Below are 27,783 nucleotides of genomic sequence, written 5' to 3' on the forward strand. Positions count from 1 at the left end.
GGATTCAGTCAGTTATTACTTATCAAATATCTGCCACAGGCATTTAAGTGCTGGCCAGAGGTGATAAAAACACTCTCTAGTACACTTCCACTGTAGAGAAAGGAAGAGGCCACACGGACTCACACAAAGATGTGGTCTCACTGGTCTTGACTGGCCACTCCCACTGAAAGGGAAGGGCTTGATTGACAGTAGGCAGGAAAAATGAAATAGTTGGCTCCATCTGTGAGCACTGCAGAGCCTGCCTGAAGCAAGGAACTAACATAGCTTTCTGACTGGGGACTGACCTCTGATACTTGGTGCCACATTAAATCTGAATTCCCCTAAGGATGTATTTTTATCATGTTTTCAATAAACATACCTCATATTTCTTTAAAAGCCTTCCCCAGAAGAAGCACACTAATGCTTGTGGATATCAAAGAGTTAAAAGGAGAAAGTACATTAGCCTTGACTTTGCAAAGGAGAAAGAATCTGTGCCACAGACAAACACAGAAGGCTACTCCAGCCTGAGTAGGGGGCCCAACTCAGCGGAGTGCAGAAGAACAGAGGACTTCTAGAAAGCTGTGCGGTTTGCTGGACAGTGAGTTAGGACCATTAGAAACTACTGCTAAAGAATACTTCTGTACTGTTTCCTTCCAGGTTTTCCATGAAAATGTTTACAAGGAAGAGAATCATTTCACCTCAAGAAAGAAAAGTCAGCTGGATTCACCAATGCAGCTCCAGTATTGCCATAATGCCTAGCCTTCAGAGGGGTACCTTTTATTTTCAAATGATTGGAGCTTGTAAAGGTCCTTGCAAACACTCAACATACATTCAATGATTGACTTTTCAATTAATATTTTTTCTATCCTAGCACTCAGGAGGCAGAGGCAGGCATATCTCTGTGAATGCAAGGCCAGCCTGGTCTACAAAGTGAGTTCCAGGAAAGACTCCAAATCTACACAGAGAAACCCTGTCTCAAAACAAAACAAAACACCAAATATTTTTTCTAGACATGTGTTATTTCTTGCTTAAAGTAAAACCAAACCTGATTAAGTTCACATTTAAGAGAGTTTAACTCTCTAATTCTCTTTATTGTTTATTTTGTCCTGGAATCTTCACATCCTTCATGTACACCATATATTCAACACACTCATGCAGTTTTATAAGTAACACTTCATTTGTTTCCTAAGCCAACCCCTGATGGAACTGCAACTGTAACCTGCAGTTTGCAGACAAAAGTGAAACAAAAACAAGGGGAATGAAGCAGGAAGATCAGCCTGCCTGAAGTGCTGGGCCTCCATTTGCATGGGGCCCTCACACAGAGCACACAAGCTCTGAGCCATGCTAATCTGCTCCTCCCAGTACTTCAGCTCTGTTGCTCCAATACCTTATGGAGCAACAGTCCTATGGAGAATGGGTTCATTTGAGTTTGGAGAATCAATCTCCACACTAAAGCTCAGGATCATTACTTACTATTACTATATACCAACTATCTCTTCTAATGGCTTTGTTTCCATCTTTTTTTTTTTTTTTCTGGGATGGTACCCTGTTGCAGAAAAGCCTTTTCCCTCCCTGTGTATAATGCATGAGCAATAACTTCAGAGAGAATAGCTAGAGATGATGCTGGATGCACAGCTTCGTGTGGCTAAGTTCCAACTGCAAACGTCCCTTGTGGCTTCCCATTCACAATGCCTCTCAGCTCAGAAAGATGCGTTTTTCATTTCTAGACTCAAACCAGACATGGGTTCTCCCTCTATACATGACCCTGGTGAAATTGTCATTATCACTGGATTTCTTAATCCTGGATTCACATCCACGATGGTATTTAAGAAGCTAAAAATAAAAGCTGTGGCTAGCTCCAGTTTTTGTAGGCATGCATATTAATTTAAATAATTTCCCTTTAATTATATTTAACACACATTAGAAATTTAGTAATTATAAAAGACCTTTAATTATCAACATTCATTATTATCACTATTATTAACATATATTAAACACCCACAGTCTGTTAAATGCTGCACTCAAGATAAAAGGCATTAACCTCGAAATTCCACTGTGACCAAGATGGAAGACAATCTTCTCCTTCCAGATAGAGTACAAAATTATACTTGCTTAGCCTGACAATGAGCCAGCGGATGAGTCAGGGATCAAACCGACTTGTCTTAACCACCAGACAATTCCATAAACAAAGAATGGCTATAAACCCCCTGGCGCTTGAAGCACATCTGAGTCTTTTTTCCACAAATGTGTTTAACGTCTGGATCACATGCTTTTGTGGTGGTTAGAACTTCTCAGGGGTATCCGAACTGTGTAAACAGTTAAGTCATTTGTGACTAGCTCTACAATACAAGCTCTGGCCTCAGCTAGAACAATACCATTTTTGGTAGAAAAATGAAGTGTAACTATAGAATAATAAAAATAAAGTTTTTTTTTTAAATGGCTGATAACTGGCTTTGAAGGCAGCTTCAAATGATGATTTCCCAAAGCATTTGAACAATGGCTGTATCATGGGGAGGAAAATGGTACTTAAGGTAATATCTGTTCTTAGTGATAGGAGGTAAAAGCCTGTAGCTCAGATGAAGACAGTTTGAAGGCAAATCCTACTGTTGCTAGTTGTCAGTGCTGCTACTCACGGCAAACGAGTTCACTTGTCTCAGCCTAGATGCTTCATCTGTAAGAGCAAGGCATCAAAACCGAACTTTTTATAGAGTGGGATACAGACTGGGGAATACGGATGCTCCCTCATTTATGAAAGTTCCACTTCGAGTTTTAAAAAACAATTTGGCGCCGGGCGGTGGTGGCGCACGCCTTTAATCCCAGCACTTGGGAGGCAGAGCCAGGCGGATCTCTGTGAGTTCGAGGCCAGCCTGGGCTACCAAGTGAGTCCCAGGAAAGGCGCAAAGCTACACAGAGAAACCCTGTCTCGAAAAACCAAAAAAAAAAAAAAAAAACCAAAACAAAACAAAACAAAAAAAAACAATTTGGCATTGGGAAAGAGAAAAGTATTTGACAGTAAACCTTTGAACTTTGCTCCTAGAGGCACATGCTGTGGTTGTTTCCTGGACCAGGTGGCAAGCTCTTGCTGTGTCCATTGCAGATGTGGAGGAATCAGCTGATCCTTGCTGTTCCACTGTGTTGTAGATGTTTTGTGGGATTGCAGCCATCCAGCCGAGTACATGGAATACTCAACAGTATGTTACGGAATGAGTGTTACATCACTTCAACAGTGGGCTAACGTGAACCTTTGAGCATGCTTAAGACTGGACTGAAGCATCGAGTTCTGAAGTTCAGTATATTAAGTGCATTTTGCCTGCCAATATCTTCAGTTCACCATAGGGCGACTGACTTGTAACACCGCTGTATATCAAGGAGTACCTGTATATAACCATTTCAACACCTGGTATGAACATGGAATTGAGGAAGACAAACCCTTTCCTCCACGACCTGGGGATGGTAAATACATGCCCCCTTGCTGGCAGGAACAGAATGCAGGTCAATGCAACCAAAGTGGAATTTGAACAGTTTCATCCTCAAAATTTCACTCCTTCGGCAAACCTTTTCTAAGCACCATTGCTCTTTAGCTATAGGATTATGTTCCAAATATGTAAAAAATGTAGCATAAGGGGGAGCTCAGGGTACAGTGAGGAAGAGTCACAGTGGAAAGGATGAACACAACGAGTACCTTAGAGTGGAGAGAATCAAGAGAGACAGAGAGGTGGGCAAGAACTGGTGCTGCACTTGCTTATGAAGTTAATCTAGACACATTCACTGTGAGAAAAGGGAAATCAGCCTTGGTCAGTGAGCCAATAGTTGAGCAAAGGCCACAGGAAAAAAAAAAACAAGTGTATATGGAAAATAGAGGGGGACACACATGCCCCCCCCCACGTCCTTTTGCTGGAGTTAATGCTCAGTAGAAAACCAGAGATTAGACAACAAAATGCTACATTAAGAACCTCGAAGTAAACTTTTGCATATAAAGTCAAATCATCTTCAAGAAGGCTGCTGAGATCCTTCAGTGTGAGGAAGGACAGTCTTTTAATTGACATACACTAATTCTAAATGGGGCTGCACTTGGTGTTGATACATGTTTGTGTAAATGGTGTAGGCACTGCATGTGTAAATTGTGTAATGTTCAGATCAGAGTAGGCATGTTTTCTCAGGCATTTATTTTTTGTTTATAGTGCAACACTCAAAATATTCTCTTCCAGATCTTTGGATATATTCAATGAAATCACCATTATCTATAGTCATTCCATTATGCAAAAGAACACCGAAATCTAACTGCAATGTAACTACAACTCAGTACCACTTGAGCAACATGTCCTCAGCTCTGCCTCTCTCTTTCTCTCTGTCCAAGCATTTGGTGCCTTCCACTCTTAACTATTCTAGACTCCTGATTCTATTGAGCTCAGGTAGTGCTGGGCTTCTTTCACTTAACAGCTTGACTCCTATCTATCTTGTAACAAGTGAGAGGGTTTCATCATTTTGTGTTTGCATAGCTTTCCATTGCACAAAGACACCAGCAGTTTCTTTGTCCATTCATTTAATGGAAATGTAGGATATTGTTTTTGCAATAGTGGGAATTAAACCTGGATACTACACATGGCAGACAACTGTGCTACCAATTATCTATACCCCTAAAGCATATCAGTCTGTTTTCATCTGTCTGTCTGTCCTTCAGTACTGAAGAGTGAACCTAGGGCCCTTATGCATGCTAGGCAAACATTGTTCCACTAAGCTGTATCCTCAGCCTGCTCTTGGTCTCACTCTGTAGCATAGGCAGGCCTTGAAATTGTGGTCTTCCTCCCTTTGCCACCAGGGCAGCTGGGTTTAAGACCACAGGTTAGGCACACTTAGGTTGTCTCTGTTTCTGAACTACTGGGAAAAGTATTATAACAAACACGAGCATGTATACCACTCTTAACATACTGCTTTTGTTTCTTTGAATGTTTCTGGGTCATCTAATGGCATAGCTTTAAGTTCTGAGGAAACCTCCATAGTGGTTTTCATAATGGCTGTTTTGAGATTGACATCTCTACCAATAATATGTAAGGATTTGCTTCACATCCTCACTAGAGCTCTCCTCCTTCTCTTCCTCCTTTTTATATCATCTCATTGAATCTCATTGTATAGCCAGCCCTGAGCTCCTGTGCTTCAACCTTTCAAGTGCTAGGATGATAGGAGTGTGCCATCCTAGATCCTAGCAGTACCTCACTGCAGTTTTAATTTGCATTTCCCTGATGATTTATTATGTTGATCATCTTTTCTTTCTCTTTCAAGATTTATTAGATTTATTTATTTTTATATTATGCGTGTGTTCTATGTGCATGTATCAGAGGTGCACTACATGCTAGCATGGTTTCTGGAGAGACCAGAAGAAGACCCTGAAATTGGCTGTGAGCTGCCCTATGGGTGCTGGGAATTGAACTGTGGAAGAGCAGTGTGTACTCTTAACAACAGAGCCATCTCTCCAGCCCTTGATCATCTTCTCACACATGTGTTTCCATCTTGTCCATCTATGTCTTCTCTTGGGAAATATCTATGTAGGACTATTGCTTATTTTTTTAGCCATTTATTTTATTATTCATTTTTGCTACTGAATTGTTTTAGTTCCTTATATGTATTGGATATTAGTCTCTTACAAGTATAGTTCATAAATTTTTCCTCCATATGATATTCAATATATATTTTAGTATTTTTTTATGTGGAGTAATAGTCTTTCTAACAAACAATATTGATGAAACTGAATATTGATGTGCAAAACAATGAAGTTTTCATAACTTATGAAAATTAACTACAAATGGGTCAAAGTCCTAAATGAATGAGCTAATACTGTAACACTGATAGATGAAAATGCAGAGAAAGCTCTTCGTATTAAAAGTACTAGATACTGATTTCTCCAACATCAAAGAACAAAACAAAAATACCAGAAAACCTGAATTTCGTGACAATTACATTTCTCCCCTAAAATAAAATCAATAAAGTGAAAATGAAGAAAATATTTACAAATCATATACCCAATAATGAATTAATATTCAGAATCTATAGGTCACACTTAAAACTCAACAAGGAAAGCAGGGAACCACTTAAACTCAGATAAAAGACTTATAAAGACCAAGATATGTAAATGACCATTAAGCATTTCAGCAGATGCTCAACATCATTAATCATTATGGAAGTACAAATCAAAAACCATGATAATATCTTACTCATTAGGATGGCTACTTCCAAAAAAATCAGAAAGTAAAATAGTCTGTCTGAGAAAAATAATTTCTTTAAAAAGTGAAAATTGGAATACTAATATCATATAATAATAATAATAATCATCATCATCAGAATAACCATATGATCCAGAAATTCTACTTTTGCTTAGAAGGAAAAGGGATGAAAAATGGGACCTCATCTGTGTTATATGTGTGGATACATTGGATGTATATAGCTTGCTTTTTAAATTTTGTTTGGGACTCTTGTTTCAGCTCCTGAGAGTGCAGTGTGTACTGTCATACACTGCTACAGACAAGTACCTAAACACGATACACCCATGCCCATAGCGGGCACTCTACCCAATAGGCCAAGTTAGAAACGATCTAATTTCCAACAACAGAATCCTCTAACTATAGTATACACGAGTGACAGTATACTAATTCAGCTTCAGACACATGCTACAGGAAACAGGTAGCTTGAGGACAACATGTTAATAAAAATGAGCTCGTCAAACAAAGAGTTACTGCACAATTCCACTTCCACAAGCTTCCAAAGATTTCAAAACTAGAAAGAGAAAAGGCCAAACTGTGGTTGAGGGGCTGGTTGAGACCAGGACTCATTGTCTAATGGCCTCAGAATTCAGTTTTGTAAAGTGAAGACCTCTAGGGGTAGGGATGATGGAGGCTCAGGTCTGACTGTACTGAACACACTAACATAAAGGCTCCCACGCTGAAGTGGGCAAATAGGATGCACATCTCTCCATGGCATCAAAAGGAAAGAAGTTTTCACAGAAGTCATAACAGGAGATGGAATAGAGATTCTGGAAGCATCTGCAAAGGTAAGGCAAAAGATCATGTGGTGTGTGTGTGTGTGTGTGTGTGTATACCCATCTATTATAGATAAATAGTAGTTTTAGTCATGAATAAATAAGGAGCTGTGTCTTTTTTTTTTTTTTTTTTTTTGGTTTTTCGAGACAAGGTTTCTCTGTGTAGCTTTGTGCTTTTCCTGGAACTCACTTGGTAGCCCAGGCTGGCCTCGAACTCACAGAGATCCGCCTGCCTCTGCCTCCCGAGTGCTGGGATTAAAGGCGTGCACCACCACCACCCGGCTAAGGAGCTGTGTCTTAATGACTGAGTATCTCTAACCTGACAATCCAAGTGGAAAGACTCACACCTTAATTCCTGTGATAGTCTATACCAAAAAAAAAAAAGCAGATTATTAAAAAAATATTATGTACAATTGCTCCAAGCTGGTATCTAAGGTGCTTAGGAAACAAATAAACTTAATGTTTAGTATTAGGCCTAGTCTTTAAGATAGCTCATGGTATATGTGAAAATATTTCGAAGTCCAGAATTATTCTAAATCCCAAACACTTCTCATCCCAAACACTTGGGGTAAGGGACCTCTCTGAAAATTATACCACCTCCACACACTGCTCATATTCTGAGACTATGCAAATACAATTTGGCTGTATTAATGAATAAGCTCTCAATGAGCACTCTCAACATGCAGTATCGCAATCTAAACAGTATTAGCTGCTTCCATGCCTGCTTGCTTTTCTTTGGATCACTGTAAGAATGGAGCTGAATGTCAAATACATTTTATCTATATGTTAACATGAAGAAGGCTGGTTTGATTGGCAGTGAGTGAAATTAACGGCAGAGGAAGTACAGACATCAGTCCCTGTAATAAGTTAGTCAGTTCTGACTTCAGATGTATTAGCTGCCCTTTCTTCCCCATGACAAGAACCCTTTATGATTTTTTTTTTTTGCAACAAATGCCACTCATCCATTCTTACTTAAAAAGTAGGGAGATCAGTCTAGAAAGAAGGGCCCCCAAAATCAGGTAAAGATTGCAAAAACTTTTCATTGGAAAAAAAAAAAGCTTAGCACCGTCAAGGCTTTGGGTCCTCTATTACCTCAGAATAGTCACTTCAAACCTAACTCACTCCAGATGTCCCCATGATCACCTAATCAGACATCAAAAGCTGCACTGTGACAAGCCACACGCTGCTCATGAGGATGTTACATGTTTCCACAAGCGTAAAACACACACAGTAGCGACTTTTAAAATGTGATTCATCTACATCAGAATTCTACTTTATGGCACAGGACTATTAGGAAAGGGGCCCCCTCCTGAGAAAGAGAAGTCTTGTTTAATGTCTGTACAATGTCATTCTGTGACTAACTTCTCTTTGAAAGCAGGAGCCAGAATGAAACTCGCACTTCAGAAGAGTTTATGTTTCAAGAAGAAAAAACGATTTCCTCATCTGAAGAGAGCTCTATGAATATTGCCACGCTCGAGGAAAAAAGAAAAAGTTCTCTATTCCTCCCAGAAGCTTGCTGCTTCTTGAGGGAGAACTTCCATTAACTCTTTCAGTCCACACCATGGATGTTTAGTAAATGCCTTCAGCACAAAAGGTTTGCATGGAAGAGAACAGAAAAAAAAACAAAAAAACAAACAAACAAAAACAACACCAAACCCCAAAATAACTCCACAGCTCTCCATCTTGACTTTAACCTTAGACAAACCTGGCTACTTGGCTTTAGACTTCTGACTTTAATGTCAGTTATCTCGCTGAATGTGTGTGTGTATGTGTGTGTGTGTGTGTGTGTGTGTGTGTGTGTGTGTGTGTGTGTGTGTGTGTATATACAGGATTCTATGACGCTGCCACTGTATGGGTCTTCAGGTTTTTATTTTAAAGGTTTGTCTCTAATATTTACTTGGCAAATACACACAGACTACTGGTATCTTACATGAAAAAAATTCATTGACATCAGTGAACTTTAGGACATTAGAATGAAATTTAAAGTTGAATCCATTCTAATCAAGGTTAGTAACTCATGCCTGGAGCCCAGAAATCATTAGTTTGGGGGTTTAAATCAACAATGGCAGAGTTTATGTAGCTTTCCTGTTTATTACTATTATTTTTAGTTACACACACTTTAGGTGAGAATCATTCGCATTTTAACTAGTTCTTTCAGGGTTACAGTGTTAATAATTCAGAGTCTTGGATCCTGATCTTCAGAAAAGCTGAACATCTAAGGAAATGTCAAACAGGCACCATCAGACTGGATCTGACCCGAGCACGAACATGACATTGTTACACTCGTTGAGGTTTTGCCCACAAAGCACATTGTGAATGTTCCCAATTCTCTAATTAACCCACATTCCAGAGCTATTTTTATTTTCTTGTATATCAATCAAAACTAGGAAAACCTATTAAGAAAGATGGGCTGGAGGAAACAATGGAAAGAAACATCCATAGATGCATTGGCATAAGAAATGAAGCCAAAGTTCAAATCAGAAGTTTCTTTGAGTTCTTTGAAAAGTATAGCATTATAACTGATGAGATCACTAACTCCATATTATTGAACTCACAATTTGGTTGACAAAAAATAAAGTTCAAATAACTGAGTCTACCACCTCGGTATTAATTTCTATTCTGTTTTTCTTTTTGGTTTACTTGTAAAAATAGCCTCCATAACAATTCATATGCAGAATAACAATGGCTTGTTCTCTCCCTAAAATTTCTACTAATTCGCTGAACTGACTCAATTCTAAAATGAAATAAGTCTGAGACTCCGAACTGCTGACCTCAGCTGCCGGGTGATATTTTGATAATGTAGCAGAGAAGTTGTGCACAGTCATTTCTCTTGACTGGACAACACAGGGTAACAAGTAACAGGTTGTTCTAAAGCAGGAAATCCTCCACTGAAACTATTTTGGGGACAGAATACCAGCCATTCTTACATATATACACATGCATGTACACAAACAGATGTGCACACATATCCAACTTACCCACTTATCAAATGAGCTAAAGCTGCTTAAAGGTTGTTGAACTGATATCACCTTACCCATCTCAGAAAGAAAGTTTTATAATTTACCATGTGCCAGGCACACGGATGGGGACTTGAACACAAAGAAGAAAACACTAGCTCTGCCACTGACAGGCCTGCATATTTGGCAACGTGCAGACATGCCAACAGGAAGTCACACTGCAGGAAGATGAGAGCTACCAGAGACATCCACCATGGCAGCTCCCTTCAGGGTTTAAGGAAATGAAAGGGACAGCCAATGTGTAGAGTGTAGGCAAAGAACGGGCAGACTGGTGGTTGAAATGTAAGATCTGGCAATATGATACATGTTCAGGTTGATAGAGCTGTTCAATTGCTTTGAATTTGGTCTTCTTAATGGGGCTCTAAGTTTCCTGCAGAGGAGTAATATCTTGAGCTTTCCCAATGGCATGCAGCACAAGATATCCAAAGGGTCAATCAATGTATTTTGATATGAAAGCAAAACTCAGTTAGCATTATGCTTAGACCCTGGCTAAATAAAAAAATAAGACAGTTGGCTTTTTTCATTTCTGAAACAGACTTCGAATAGTGATATTTTTGTTTGTAGTTCTAAACGAGACCCAAAGTAAGTGATACAGAGGCATGCGCCTGAACAGGGGTCACAATGCCCAGGGTCCTTGTCTTGTCATGGTTCAGACATTCAGCTAAGCCATTTTTTTTAAAAATCAACCTGTGCAAAATGCTGTGAAAAACTCTGCTGCAGAATAAATGGGGTCCCTCCCTCTCCCGTACCTGAACCCTAGTCTCTAAGCACACTGCTTTAGAAATTCAGCTGCCTAAACTTGCCAAACTTAGTAAACATTTGGCTTCGTGAAATACTGCTTGGCAGCATTGTGTCTTAAAACAAAGCCATATGAAACCCACTGCTGCAGTGTGTCTTCAAACTCTGGTCTTATCAGCACACAGCGTGAACAGCTGGAGTTTCAAATGCCAGGACTATTATTAAATCACTGTGTCAGAAAAAAGAAAAAAAAAAACTGAGAGAAAGAAAAACCTTTTGTAGGATTCAGTATCTCTAAATAATACAATTATATATTACATGGTATTTCTCCTTCCTTTGGCTGCACAGCATCCAACGCTCCTGGCTGAAATACAATGGATATCACCTTCCTTCAGATCCCCCCCAGCAGTCATCTATCTTGAGCTTCTATAGCCATGTGTAGCTGTACTATCTAATAGATAGAAAATAAGATTTGTGTGTCCAGAATGTCTAGTAAATCTTATGCTGGGCTTTGACGTAAACTCACTCATATTTTCGTTATGTGTAGACTTAGAATAATCACTAAGAAAGGCAGATCACGTTTAGCTGGTTTGGTTGCATGAATCACAGTCCACAACCAAACTCCTTCAGATTTTTATCCCAACGGACAAGGCATTCAACTTTCACTATAACATCCCAATGACTTCGTTCATGGATTTGAGAAAGTTTAATCTGGGGGGAAACATCTATTATAATTTCAATATATTGACATGCGTGAAAAGAGATACGCAATAGTTCATTTCTCAATCCACAGATATATACAAGCAGCAAGAAGAATGCAGCTACTCACTGGAAATACTTCCCCTCACCAGTACCACCTGTCAGTATCTTTGCTGATCAAACACCCAAATCTCCACAGACTGGTTGGATTTCTGCTTATCCTCCAATAGAACATTGCTGACAACTGGAAATATTTCTCCGAGGGTATCCTCCATAGCCAGGCCGCATTCCCTTTCCTGAATCTTAACCACAGAGTATTGGGCAATCATGTTGCCATCAAATAAACAGGTATGTGTGGCTCTTGGAGCAAAAAAAAAAAAAAAAGAGAGAAAAAAACATTCATTTTAAAATCCTGAATTTATGTATGTTAGGTAGGAAAGACGATAACATGATGAAATAACCTTAGTTATTTAATGGACCTTTGCAAGGAGAGGGTGAAACCTCTACTGCTTGATCAGCATCAGTCTGAGGCGTCATCTTAATATTTTGTTTTTCTAAATTCTAGAGAATGATGAGTCCCATGTCCATCCTGCACCAGGACATGTAACTTCAGAGGGACATCACACCCCTGATAACCATCCACTGCCTTCTACTTTAACACACCTGAACTGACTACTTGATTTTAAAAAATGTATATAATACAGACATCAACTTCTAAAGGCCAGATGTAAATACACGCACGCGCGCGCGCACACACATACACACACACACACACACACACACACACACACCACACTTTTGCTAATATAACAAGTAACAGGTTTAGAGCATGATCCTTTACTCTCATAGAGCAACCACAGTACTATACATTTCAGGAATCTACTTTTTAATTTAGTCACTCTGCAGGATCGGCATGCCTTAAGGATTAAATGGAAGATATAAACAGTCATTAAAACACAAACACCTATATTAGTTAACCGGATATTAAGGGGGAAATATCACATGTGTTTAGAGTTCCATTTGCAAATTTAGGAACATCAATTTCAAGGGCTTGGTTTTATGGTATGCCCTTAAGCCAAGAAAGAACACCAGGTTGCAATCAAGGAAAGGAAAGGCTTCCTATAGGAAAAGTCTCACTACAATATCCTGTCCCCAGGATTCTCCTTCTTCAGTTCAAAAGCATCAAGAGAATGTGGTTGGCTACTGTCTTGGAAGATGAAAAGCTATTGCTACTTGGACATTAAGAGCTATACTATCGTGGTATGAAGAGGAAGCAGAGAAACAAATTTCCATGCTGTTTATCTGATGGTACTTCAAGTAATGAAAACTGAAATTTGGTGGGTTTTCAGCACATAGAATTTGAAACTGGCAGCGAATCCAAATGTTCTTATTTGGCTCTGTTTTGCATGTCCAACATGCCTGTGAGTGTACCTCTGAAATAACCAATTTGTAATAATTCAATCAGTCAGACAGGCTCCGCTTTTCTAACTTTTCCAAACCGCACAGCACACGTCTGGGCACCAGCGCTGCGCATTCTAACTGGGGCGGGCCTAATGACGTACAGCTAAAAACGACAGTTGTCAGCTGTGACTTTAAAGGCAGTCAAATGAGTCAAGTGTTCCTTCTGTAGAGTCTTGGGCTGTGGGTTGTGAGGAACTCTCCTTTCCCGGGAATAATTATCCAATCAGAGGAATGAAGTTGCTACAGGTGACCCTTCCAGTGGAACTTTGGTATCTGAGATCTGGGAAAGAGTCCAAGTCTGCAATCCACATTCCTGAACTCTTACGGTCCTTGTCACGAAGAAACAACTGTGTAAGGTCTGTGGTGATGGTTTTCCCATGTTAATGCCCAGCCAGCCAATATTTCATCACTGAGCAAATACTGATAGCAACTACATGGGTACATTTAGAACCACAGAATTTTTATCTGTACCTGGGTTTCTACAGAGTTAGTGAGGACACGGCACTGTTCCACAGGAAGGAGCCAGGGTGACAGCTAACCATGCTGACACTCAAGAGATGACATGGGGATCAGAGACCTTCTCCCAGGGTCTCCAATCATGTCTCTAATTTACACCTGAATTCACTTCTCTCTAGAGGAACACAACCCAATATAAATGCAATAAGAACCATAAATATAATTTGTAGTTTGCTACTAACCACATTTAGAAAAATAAAAATAATTAAAATAATTCAATAATATAGTTTATTCAATCCAAGATAGCAAACGTATTTGAGCACATAGTCAACAAAAAGTACTTAATGAGACTTAATCGACACACACACACACACACACACACACACACACACACACACACACAAATGATGTTTTCTTCTAAGTGGAAATGGACATTCGCTCAAGAATCTCTACTCACTGTCTACAGTTCTTACCACAGGGCAATTAAAGTATCAGTCTCCTGAGTTAGGCAGACTAAATAAACATTATAAAAATAAAGAGTTTTGAAGGGTGGGTAATAATAGGTAACAGGAAGATTGGTTGGGTTAGGTTAATTATTAAATAAAGCTTGTTTATTGATCGGAAACTCTAAGATTTTCCTCTCGGCTTATATGTATCTTTCATTTCTAATCCAGAGCATGCACACGGAGCCCCTTCCGTGTACTTGGCTCTAGATACAGAAAAGCATGGCATAGCATGTGCTCCTGGAACACTGCGAATCACACAATCCACAGAGGTATATATTGTATATATTGAATAATTGTATAACTGAAGCAAGAAAAGTCCATGTGCTTCAGTCCTGCATCAAGGCAAGGACCGTGTCTTTCAGGCCTCAGTCTGTACTCAGCACCATGCACATAGCCTGCTATGGAGGAAAGGACAATGGATGCGTTCCCTTCTTCTGCTGATGTGCAGGCATGCAAGCCCTGTAACCCACATAAAGGCAAGGTACAAGCGTTTTGAGTGGTAGTATTTTTTCCTGAAATTACAATACACATCTCTGCTAGTAATACTAAATCATCCAACTACACAACCCAAATAGAATTCCCTGCGGTCATATTTGGATACCACTATTAGAAAGATGGGAGCCCTAATTTTCTCTAAGAGAAAGCAATATTTATGTTATTTCAATTGTTCTAAGGACTGAGTCTAAGTGATACAAACAGAAATATATGTGGGTGGATTTTCCACATTCAAACAGTGATAACACATTAATCAGACAGACTCATTTTAGGGTATATAGACATCATAAAATATGCATTAAATTGTACTTATTCTTGTTTATGTAAATTTTCTCATACTTACATCATTCCCTTTTCCCAATTCAATATATTTAGACTTAACCTGGTCTCAATCACTGCATATTTAAAATGAAATGAAAACAAACAAAATCTCCACAAAATACTAAACACTGGCTTTCTCCGTATTCATCAATAAAGTCGATCAGACATACCCAACTTTTATTAATGTTCTATCAAATACACTTCCCTAAAGAGCAGAGGTTTTTAAAATATTTTGTTTATATTTTTAATTATGTGATTATATGTGTTGATACATGCATATGAGTCAAGCGCCTGCAGAGGCCAAAAGAGGGCATTGAATTCCCAGGAGGTGGCGTTCCCAACAGAGCCCTCTGTGAGGGAAGCAGGTGCTCTCCACCATGGCTGCTGAAGATGAGCTGAACAAGGAATGCACCAAGAGGCATGCCAAAGTGGATTGGGACGCCATGAGGCCTCAACCTACATGAGGAACTACAGGCAAGTAATGAACGCTGGAAGCTGGAGAAATAATCAATGGGCTATCCAATACCGAAGAGTTAATTTTGAAAATGTACACATACATACAAGTAGCACTACACAGACTGAGCAGAGTGTGTGTGTGTGTGTGTGTGTGTGTGTGTGTGTGTGTGTGTAACACAACAATTTAAAAAATGAGCCAATGAATTTGAATGAGAACAAGGAGAGGTATATTGGGGGTTTGGAGGGAGGAAGGGGGAAGGGGAAATGATGTAATTATATTATAATATAAAAAATAAGTCATAAAATACATATTTAAAAGAGAAGGTGCCCTTAAGCACTGAGCCATTTCCAGCATCCAGAGGATAGCATTTTAAACAGGATAATAAGATAATATTGCATCTAAAATTCTTTAAAGGTACTACTTTAAGGAAAAAATGTGCAAAAATTGGGAAAATCCTAATTGACAGGTAAATATTCAATAATGTAGCATAGCAGGCCCCATTTTATAAACTTTGGCACAGGTTCCTGAAAACAAAATTATACCAAACTGAGAATTGTCTTAGCCCATCCGTCACCCTAATATCTATCTTTCATAAAGTGCTCTAAAGTGAGACTTGTAATGAGACACGGATGGGCTTTTAGGAGAGTGGAAAATATGGTTACATTATTGGAGGCTGTTCTTTGTGATGACATGTATGGTCATTAGCCAATGTTTAACTCGCAGGCTATCTGGATGGATGAACCGCCATTATAGTTCTTCAGACCAACTGAGAATTTAAAGAACACAGCTCCACAGTCTATGTGGATGGGTGGGAAATACCTTTCCTGGAAGTAATTTTTCACTTAATGTATCAGTCATGAACATAGATAGCAGTTACAAATATGTTGTCTCTGAAGTATTTTTTCTTCTAGAGTTTGTTTTCTTTGAGCTTCAATGCTGAATTCTAGAACTCCAGTGCTGGCCTCATGTACTCATGCTATTGGGAGCTCAGACTCTATCATCATTCACGGTGTTCTGCCTTACAAAGCATTGTGCCAAATCACTGAAATACACCGATCTAGACTTTGACATTCTGAAGCAGGATGACAGCAGGCACACAGCAAGGTCATATGCTGGCTGGAAATAGGCCTTTGCAGCCAGAACACTTGGTTCAGTTCCTGAGTCTCCCAGGTCCTAGCTACGTGTCCTTGAACAAATAGCTATGTGTCCTGAATGTCCCCCCTGCCTTACATTTTATCAGGAAAATGGAGATTAAAACCTACCCTTACTTACATGTAGACATATAAGTGAGGATTTGAACAGGGTTTGTCACGCAATCAGTGCTATGTAAGTAATGGCTCCCGCTGTAACTATATACTACCGGCAGACCATGCTATCTATTCTTATAAACACTACTTTGCATTTTATCAAAAGGCCTGTATCTAATTCTCAGCTCTTTGGAGTTGATGGGCAAGGTCCTTTGATCCTTCACAGAAACTGGAATGGTAAGACACCTACCGGAACAACAGGTTTCAAACTCTGGCCACTGGGGCTTGCAGCGCTTGGCTGGGGATCAGCATGTGGCCCTGGTGCTGGTTCACTGCTTCTCCTCACCAGCAGTGGAGTGCCTGCAGAACAAAATGAGAGGTCAGAGGTTGAATGAACCCTGGGGAGAAGAAAATATATGGTACAACGTATTTTAATTAAAAGGGTTTATAACACACTTTCATGTTTCACCACTCCGTTTCTAAGGAGACTTGTAAATGAATCCACTGAAGGCTCGTTGGGCATCTCTAGGTGAGACAGCATACATGCACTCCGTCTTCCAACCCTCATCTTTCCTTACCTGCATTTTAGAACCTAACGCTGCATTTAACAGATGTGTTTGGTGATGCAAGGCCAGAGAGTCAGGAATCTAAGGGCTGTCCTCAGAAGCTCATGGGGTTTTAGAGAATAATTATGGACAGGATTAATGAAGAAGTTCAAACATCCAATGTAAGCTGCTCTTCAGCAGACCTGGAAGCACAATTATTACTGCCATTTGATGTCTCTCAAACCTTCTGAACAGTGATACACTGAATGAAATCATGCTCTGAGCTTATGGCATTAATGTCTATTTAAGTATACAAAGGGATTGGTTCCATTCTGTTCTTTTTCCCTGAAAGTAGACAAAACTGATAAAGAAAATAAGTTAGTTCTTCTAAAAATATATTCTGATTTCTTTTTAACTTAATAAAAGCTCCCACTATTAAATATTTGAGTCAGTTATTAAATTCTGAAGGGAAGATTAGAAAGTTCAAATGCAATTCAACCTCAGCAGGGCTAGCAACCTGACCACGCTCACTGCAATTAGGGCCTGAAATAATGTGCTTCCGTCAAAATTGGCTGCTATAGAGAAAAACGTAAAGAAAAAAACCTCTTTGTGGCTTAAAAGTTACTCTCACAGGAAAATTAACTTTTATTTGTATGTTGTTGAGAAAAGAGTGAAAAACAGTTGAATGCAATTTCTTATTTATCAACATTCTGAAAATAACTTCTCAAACTTCAATAGCTACTTCAGCTTAAAAGGAACATTCCATCCCTGTCTTAAGTTATTTACCAAACAGATTTCATGTGTGCTTCAACATTCTTTTTTTTCTTCTGTACAAAACATAAAGTCGCTAGCACATTTACCCCTTTCTATACAGAAGCTGCTTTTTGGAAAACAAAAGTTTTCATATTACATTAATTAATATGCTATTAAAGATAGAGACATCATGACAAAATGTATTAAAAACCCCACATACTTTTTTCTTGCTCTTTTTTATTAATAGGCACTCTATCACATTATTCTTTACTTCCTCCCTCTCAACAATGTTAAAAATAACTGTTAGACTGTACAGTTGGCAATTGTTTCTTCAATGAAACTTGAAAAACAAACTGGACTAGAAGGAAAAAGTTCCTTAAAATGCAGTCTCATATCAATTTTTCACTTGTTCAGTTGACCTATAAGCGATGTTTCTTTCAGGTTAAACCCCTAAATTATCAGAAGCATGAAGAGAAGAGCTGGTCTAGATGTAATAGTCTCAGAAATAGCTCATGATATTTAAAGTCCCAAAGAAATTGGGAGAACAGGAAGGGAGACACCTTGAAACTCTTAATTATTTCTAAGTATTTCATAAAGTAAGTGCACTACAATTTAACAATCTCAAATTAGAAAAAGAACAGAAAGCAAGGAATGCCATCTTGGTTCACCATGCTATTTTCTCACTGTCAAAAACAAGGCGAGGATATAGCAGAGAAAAGAAAATAGTGACCAAAAATTTTAGAAAATTTTAGTTTTTAGTTATTATGACTTTTCAGCTGAGTTATACATATACATACATACACACATATATAAACATAAAACATGTACACATATACATACACACATGCACACACAGATATACACATACATGTACACATATAAACACACATACAGATACACACATATGCTCACATATACAGACACACATAGGCACATATACATACACATATGCACACATATACAAATATAAATGCATATGCATATATGCACAAACACACACATACACATATACATTCAGATATACACACATATACATACGTAATACATAAACATACATTTAGATACACACATATACTCACAAATATAGGTATACATACACACATACATGCACACATATACACATATAAACACATACATGCACATATGCACAAATACACAATACATACACATATACATGCATGTATACATACATAATACATACACACATATACATACAAACACACACACATCACAATGTATGACACATGCTTTTTCTTAGATTACAAATGCCTCTTTTTCAAGCTGTAGAAGATGGTATTTCTTCAGCTTTGAGGATGAGCCTCTGTCTCATCACAGTTTATCTCCCACTTTACTGATAAAATGTTAAATTATTTAGGATGCTTTTGAAGTAACAGGTATTCAGCTTTATGCATTCAATATGCCACAACATTGTAATACATCTCTCAGGAGATGACAATTCAGTTTATTCCACTGTATCAACTATGTGGAATATAAAAAAAAATCACCCATGGTACTCCATTATTATGTACACCTTTCACATTTTTATGTATCAGTTACAAATTTTAATTAATAAATACACACCAAAACCTTGAAGCAACCAATCAAACTTTAAGATGGATGATCTCTCTTAAACGCGGACTCAGCTCATTAGGAAGAAGTCTCCCTCTGTGTTTTTCTTCCTTTCACATTTGGATGTCCCCTGTTGAGTCACCTTCTAATTTTTCCTTGGCTGTCTTAATGTGTTAATAACAAGTGCAAATCATTTCATACTGGAATTAATAATGAGCATCTCAAAATATGAACTGTTATCTCAGCTTTAAACAAACCCTCCTCGTTTTATTTTTCAAACTGCCAACCCCTATTAGCAGGCTGCTGTCAAGGAGAGTTGGAGTTGTCACTCAAAGCCAGAGAGAACACCCTCGTGTTCAACAAAGGCACGCAAGGAGAGGGGTTAATGGCGAGGCAAATCCTGGCCCACAGTAGAACTGAAGTCACATTTCCCAGTCAAGCTCACTAAATAAGAGGGAGGTGACTCCAGTTTTCTTCCTTGTGGGGAGGGGCGGAAAGAAACACACTGAAGGAGCTTGTAACCTCCCTTGTGGATGCTCATACTGCTGAAAACTGCCACGCATCACTACAGGGGACTAGACAATGGCCTTTGGAGTCACATGACTGAACTGTCTGTGCTGGTTCCAGGACACTGAAAGTGGACTGTTCTGTGACAGCCTCTTCATGGAAGACCTGGTCATACAAACAAGAAAGAGCTGAAGAGAGGGGGAGACACTAAGTCATGTACAATATATGACATTGACCATTGTGTATTCTTCAGACAGGAAGATTACCTTCCTCTTCCCAAATTCCCCTCGAAGGAAGAGCTGTCCCTTGACATTTGCTGTGAACAATAACAATGTTGGCTTATCTAAAAGATCAACTTCAGAAAATCAAAATCATTTTTAGTGAATATTAAGAGATTGAAAACTAGCAAAAATCCAATTGTATAGTAATACATAGCCTTAAAATGAGAATTAAAAATATATATTATATAAAATCATATTATATATATATAAATAATATATTAGAGGATGAAGGGAGTTCAAAATGGGAAAAGTTTTCTAACCATTATGTTCTATCTATTGCCAGTAGAAGCAAAAGTGAAACAAAATAAGGGATATTGCATGATGCTTATCTCTACAGCTAAATACGTGGAGCTCAGCTGTGCAACAGGACCAAAGCAGTGGGTGCTGGGGAGGCGATGGCCATGAGCTGAACAACCACAGTACATTAGCTTACTTCCATAGAAGAAAACATTGCAGACAGGAACATGCAGCAGGTTTCGGTATATATAAAGGTAGGCAACCATAACAGGTGTACAACAGATAGGTGACAGGAGAATCCATACCAATGCACACACATGCCATGGGATATGCAAGTTTCCATCTTGTTTAGCTAGATACTCTGGGGCCATGGAAGAGAACTATGCTACATGGAGAGAGAGAGAAGAAGCCCTGGTGTGGGACATAGCTGATGGTTATGTCCCCATGGAAGAGGATCTTGTCATAGTAAGCTCAATTCCCACCGGGGTACTTATAGCTTAAGCCTCACTCTAAAACTTACACATTCACAAAGGGCTTTTGTCTTCAAAATCTAAGACTGGTGAGCCAGTTAGCACTGGCTGTGTTCGGATGAAGCTTGCTTACATGACAAGTGGCATCACTAAATGTTGAATTTGGAGGACGTTGAAAGACATGCCAGGCTTGTGCGAGAAAAAAGTGGAATTAGTTTTCAGGTGTCTACGAATGATTGTGGATTTTCTAGTTATTAAACAATCGACAGTTTGAGGATGGTGAGAGCAGGGCACAAAGGGGGTGCACTGAGACACCCAACAGCCCCATTAAACAGCCCTGAGGCTTTGGAAAAAGTTCAAAAGAGGCAACAATTAATGAAAAGCTCAAATTGTTAAACTAATGGGTCATTCATGATATAAAGGCCAACATGAATGGAGGGTGGGAGGTATTTTCTATATAATACAAGTTTCTGAGTTTGCTATGTGTGTGAACATGCTTACACAGAGAGAGGAGAGAGAGCCAGAGCCAGACAGACACAGAGAGATGACAAAGAGAGAGAGTTTTGTACACCTCAAGATTGTGTTTGGATAGAGTTGCTTAAATGACAATTGATTCTCTCTCTCTCTCTCTCTCTGTCTCTCTCTCTGTCTCTCTCTCTCTCTCACACACACACACACACACACACACACACACACACACACACACACACACACACCACAGGGGGAAGCGGGAGATGGAGAGAGAGATTTCTATATCTGAAGGTTGTGTTTGGGTGGAGTTGCTTAAGTGACAAGTGATGTCATTTAATAGTGAACTTGGAGGGCCTTGAAGGACAGGCCATTACAAGACAAGAAACCAAGGATCCGAAGAATCATAAACAGAGGAAGCTGTTGGCAGCGGAGAAAACAAACAATGGTTTCAAACATGAGCCAGGCATCAAGTCACAAGGACACATGTTCTAAATTGTACGGAGAGTAGCAGCAGCAATTTATTTATTTAAAGATGGTTAATGATCCTCCTGAGCAAAGCCAGAAGGCCAGCTTGTCAGTATTAGTGTTGTTTCATCCCTAGGCAGCTATTGTGAATGTGAAGACATGACAGTCTGTAAGAATAAGAGGGACTCTGGCTTAGCAGGCAGGGAGGGTACTGTCAAGATGCTGAGTAGAGTGTCTGTAGTCAGAGGCAGCAATGGAGAGAAGCTGGAGAAGAAAATGGGAGATTCTGGCAACTGATTACAACTATATCCTAACCAGGCTGAGTCCAGCGTGAGCACAGGGTGCAGTCGTGATCCATATGCGTCTTGCATGAAGAAGAACAATGGACATTTACTCCTGATGTTTTGATTTTAATCTGAAAAGATTCTGAATGCTTCAGAAAGCAAAGACTAGACTTTTCCACCAAGCAAATCCACAAAGATGCAAATGAAGCTGTTACTGGAAATCATGTTGGGGCCAGAGTGACAGTGTAGAGACAAATGTGGTATGTACAAAGGCAACCAGGAAGTGCCTGTGTGGTTCCATATCACATGCTAAGAAACAAAGAGCCAAGACACCCTATTCTAGACTCCTCCAATGAAAGGCAGGTAAAGCCATGAGTTGTTAGAGAGCCCCCAGAGGAGAGTTTAGAATGTGTGGTGGGAGAGAGGAGAAAGGAGGACGGTTGCCATGACAGCCCATGAGTGTACAGAAAGTGCTGCCCCATCAGTCTTCAGTTCCCACTGTTGTGAAAAATTAGTTCCTGCAGTGCCACGGAAATCATGGAAAGAAACACTTGGACAGTTTACAGAAAAGGATAAAAATTATACTTCTAATATTGCTGACACAAAATGACAAGATAAATAGGGAAAAAAATCCTAAATAGAACCCTTTAAATTGGTACAGCTCTCACATCAACCATGATTGGAATTGCAAATGATAGAACATTTTTATAACTTAAAAAAATAGTTAAAGAAATAGGAAAAATTACAGGGAGTCAGGATTGTTCGTCCACCAACTCGGGTTGCATTCTGGTGTCTGTATACTGCATTTCTTTAGCTGACTCCACAAGTACTCAACCTAGAATGTTACTTTGAAATTATCTTGAGGTCTCAAATGTGCTGAATGTGTCTGTTATTAAAATATGAGACTGTCCTCCATGAGTTTGGTTCAAAAGGCCGAAGCTCTGGAAACCCTGCCTTCTAATGGTGGCGTTAGCATTGTGTAACCCATGGAATCCATTCCCTCTCCACATCCATCTCATCAGCAGAATGAACAGGTTGCCATGTTGGGTAGCTACCCCAAAGTCCTATTCCAGATCTACAAGAAAACAGTGATATGTATATAAGAAAGTATTTGAAAAATGCAGATAAAAGGGAAGATGGTGGAAAAATATGGACGAGGCAGACACTGGCCCACAACTTCTTAGGCATCACTCTGCTGGAATGTGTCTATCTGGCAGGTGATTTACATGCCTTCCAGTATTCCTATTCATCCTGTCAATACTTGAATAAAGTAAGCCTGGTGAAAGTAGTACATCGTTTGTTTTTGGAGACAACTAGGTATCTGTGTGTGTGGACTTTTATGAGCCTCGGAAAGGGCTTGTTCAATGGCTGTCTAACAAACTACACAGCAATGATACCTGGAGACCCATGAAAAAATTGGTAATGATATCAATAGCTGCACAATTTATGGCTAAGCACCGAGCAGAGATCACTTTCTCCACAGGAGTGAGTGACCCGCCCTGGGGCCTGGCCGGTGATGAATGCAGCAGCTGCGACATGCTTTCAGATGCTGTGATGGAAAAACCACACGAGAGAAACGAAGGCTGATTTTAGGTAGTCCAGAAACTTTGGTCTTAAATATCACTCCATTAGGAAAGAGATTCCCAGTATCACTATAAAAGTGGGGGAGAAGTGGAGGATGACTAACATTCAGGGCCATTTATCTTTCACTTCAGACTACAGAGACTATGCTTGTTCCACACATGACGGAACAAACACAGGCGATTCACAGAAATCCTCCTGACCTCACAGTCGGTAAGAAGGAACTCACGTGATCAAGTCTCTTTGAGAGTTGGAAGCTGCTTCAGCTCGAGTACTGTTGCCGTCGGAACGAGGGAAGCGTTTTTAAGGCTTTTCTTGGGACTCACATTTTTCTTGGAAGATGGCAGTGCCTTCAACATCATATCTATTGTTAACATTCCTGAGTGTCTGGGTTCTTCCATCTAAAGAAGTTTCCACATTTCATCTGCTTGACACACACAAATTCATAACTAAAGCATTTTATGGTATCATTTGTTCATTTTATATGAGGGCAGTTAACTCCAGGTTCTATCATATGTTAGGTCCCAAGTGTCAACCAGAGCAAAGGCAAACAAAGTTCCTGATGTTTGAAAGGGAAACACTCTTAAAAAGACATAAATCATAATCATAAAGATACATAAAGTAATAAGTCCAAATGAAGTCTACTAAATCATTGAGGCTAGAAGGGGAAGCTCACCTTGTATCGCTGACCTTCAGTTCTTTGTTCTGGTTTTCAAGGACTTCCAGGCTTACCCAACCTTCCTCTCTAATTGTATTGCATGCTAAGTTCTTTGCCATGTCCTGTGTGCTGAACAGGACCATACATAATTGCTAAAAGTGCCCCATGTCCTGACTCTAAATGATCATTAGCTAATATTCCCATCCTCTGTAATCCTGTCATCATTTCCAGAGCTATCCCCAACAGCAATGGACCATCTCTACTCTGCAATGTTCAGGTATCAGAACTTCAGGGCCTCCTGTGCATGGGCTTCTTACAGGAGGAGGAACTTAATAACAGGATCATGTGATTATGTTATTTTGTCCAATTTATCTGTGTGAGATATTAATATTCAATGTCTCCCTACACCTTTCCTTCTGTTGGTTGACACTGAAGTGGCCAAGTATTTCTGGAATCCAGTTAAGGAGAGCTGAGCTAAAGATATATATATACTGTTTGTGGACAATTTTATAAACAATTATATACAGTTTTTGTGGACAATTTTTAGTTTTTATAACTAAGACACTAGTTATTACTGGTGATCATATGATGTAGCTGTTCACCTAATTTGGGGACCAAAAGGTACAGAGGCAGAGGACAGTCTCAAGAATGTGCTCTGTTTGTATCTAGCACCAGAAGTGTGTGGGTGCAGAGGAAAGGAACAGCAGGATCTGAAATGGACAAAACTAGTAGATAGAAGATTTCTTCAGTCATTATATGTATAAAATCATAACCGATAATTCGGTTCTCATCGGCATCTGGACACATGAGATGTTCTTTAACCAGGACGTACTTGGAAATGCAGCATGGAATTAAAATCCTCCATGCTACTTGAATAGAAGCCTGCAGCAGTTTCATGAATTACAGGTGTGCACGTCTGAACGCCCATGGTTATCTATCCCCCAAAGCATTATTTAAACAAATACAATCTGATTATCAAGTTACAGTGAGGATTGAATTAGAAATTTATTCCATTAAAATGATGCTACATAGGAAAAGTCATTAAATAATACAGAGACAAATTCAGGAAAGTCCAGTATTCAAGTATTAACAAAAATAAAGAAATTAAATATTATTTTTATATTTTATATCTTTAACATACTAACTTTACTCAATTTATAATTGTTAATTTTATCATTCTGAAAAATAATTAATTTATACACATAATTTTGTATTTAAAATTCTTGTTCCTTTTTAAAATATTAATATGCCCCAAACTTCCTACAATTAGATCCTAACAAAACGTGGATCTGTCTCTGTCTTTGTGGACTTTACTCCATCTTACTCTGTCTTATGTGAATATTTATATTTTACCTTGTGTCTCCTGGATTCAGCTATTAAATTTTAAAAAATCAATGTCTAAAACATTTCAGATAGTTTTTATGCCTTCTGGATATTACCAGCCTGTAATGCACAAAGTATTATCATTGAAGATCCTCGATGCTGATAGTGAGAAGCTAAATAAACAGAGGACTGGAGAGGTGATTCAGTGGTTAAAGTGCTTACCCAGAAGCCTGGGAACTGGAATTTAGATCCCCAGACACTCACATAAATGCTCAGTAGGTGTGGCAGCCCATTGGTAATTCCAATGGGTAAGCAATGGGGAGCAAACTAGTAAGCAGCACCCCTCCATGGCCTCTGCTTGAGTTCCTGCCTCCAGATTCCTGCCTAGAGTTCCTGCCCTGCCTTTCCTCAGTGATAGAGTATGAGCTGCGAGTTGTAAGCTCAAATAAATGGTTTTCTCCCCAAGTTTCTTTTTCTCACAGTGTTTTATCACAGCAGTAGAAACCCTGGCTAAAACAGTCATTGTATCTTTTTATATATTTCCTGCATTTCAAATATTGTTTAAAATTCAGTTGTCCCAAAGCATCTTTTCAAGTAAACTCAAATATCATCTCTCTAGCTTTTCCATGGGTTACCATCAATCTTAGGAATATAAATCTACCTCATAAATATCTAGCATCTGAGACTATAAACTATAGGAACCTGAAAGACCAAGTGGCAAGGCAATGAATCCTGTCATAAAGCACAGTAATTGACAAGCCCTTAGTCAGGATCCCAGAGCCTCCACTTGAGTTGTTTAACGTTGGTGTTGATGTTGCTCTCCTGTTCGTTTACCATTAAATTGCAAGGGCGATAACATATGCAGCCTTAGTGTGAATGGTGTTTGTTTTAAAATAAATGTTGATGCTGAAGAAAAAAGTGTTGGATGAAGCGAAACAAATGTGATGGTAGCAACTTATTTATGTATGGGGTTTCAGATGCTTTTTGGTCTTTAAAAAAAAAACCCTCTTCAGAGACCTTTTAGAGTCCAGGTATCTCTGGATTGAAAGCTTGATCTTCGGGCCTGTTTAAGTTCTGTTTGGCATGTACCCCATTAAGTGTCCATTTGCTAGGGTTCCTATAGGATTTTGTGAGCTGCTTGCCAGTAAAGAATTGGCAACGGATTATTGCTTCCTCTTTCTCCTTTGCTTGCCTCTTTTTCTTTTGCATTCTTGTCATAAACTCATTTTATAATTATCCTTAAATGTTTGCCTTAGTTCATTTTTTAAATTTTCCTGTTTTTCTTGCTTCATGTGTGTGATGTGTATGTGTATGTGTGTGTGTGTGTGTGTGTGTGTGTGTGTGTGTGTTAATGATATCATAACTAACACATGTCTTAGTTACTTTTCTATTGCTGTGAAGATACATCGTGACCAGGGCACTTGTAGAATAAATAGTTAATTGGATTTACAGTATCAGAAGGTGAGTCCATCGCCATCATGGTGGAGTGCACGGCAGCAGGCATGCAGTCATGGTGCTGGAACAGTAGCTAAGAGCTTAAGTATTGAGACAATAACCATGAGGCAGAGAGAAAGCTAACAGGGAATGGCAGGACTTTGGAAACCTCAAAGCCCACCCTCAGTGATATACCTCCTCCCAACATGCTTTCTTATATAACTCAGGAACCTGTCCAGGGTGGGACCACCTGCAGTGGGATGGGCCCTCCCACATCAATTATTAATCAAGAAGATCCTCCACAGGATTGCCTAGAGGCCAATATGGTGAGAACATTTTCTTACTTGGGAGAACTGAGAGACCTTCTTTCCAGACTTTGTTTGTGTCAAACTGACTAAACACTAGCCAGCACAATGGTATGAAGTTCATTTGTAGTAGGCAGAGTAGAACTTCATTTTAAAAGGTAGCAGAAGGTATCCAGGCATGGATACTGATTTGCTCAGGCAGGAAAAGGACATGAACTAAGTGCCGAGGACCTACTAACTAACTGAGAAGTCTAAGGAGTGATTAGAAGAAAACCACTAGAAACTATATAAATGTAAAGGTTTTTTATTTTAACTGAGACAACAGTGATGTTCTAACAGGAGACACTATCTAGCATGATTTTAGGTAGAGATTAAAATAATTGTGGAAAGGCATTTGTACATTATGAGCATCTGAACACTTCAGCTGAGAAAGTCAGTCAAGAGCTGTCCTCCTTGTAGTTTATTTAATAATTCCATTGTAAACACTGTGAAGT

The 27,783-nt window shown here is 39.1% G+C and overlaps 1 protein-coding gene across 1 annotated transcript in view; it reads right to left on the minus strand.

Annotated features, from left to right (window-relative positions):
* The window catches only part of Pard3b (par-3 family cell polarity regulator beta), a 965,008-nt gene that overhangs the window by 519,291 nt on the left and 417,934 nt on the right, over nt 1–27,783 (minus strand). Inside the window, exon 4 of the mRNA XM_059278226.1 lies at nt 16,657–16,766. Within this exon, the coding sequence (XP_059134209.1) occupies nt 16,657–16,766 (110 nt within the window). The remainder of the gene's footprint in view (nt 1–16,656; nt 16,767–27,783) is intronic.

The sequence above is a fragment of the Peromyscus eremicus genome, chromosome 13 (assembly GCF_949786415.1).
Source record: "Peromyscus eremicus chromosome 13, PerEre_H2_v1, whole genome shotgun sequence".
In the NCBI taxonomy this organism is placed as follows: Eukaryota; Metazoa; Chordata; class Mammalia; order Rodentia; family Cricetidae; genus Peromyscus; species Peromyscus eremicus.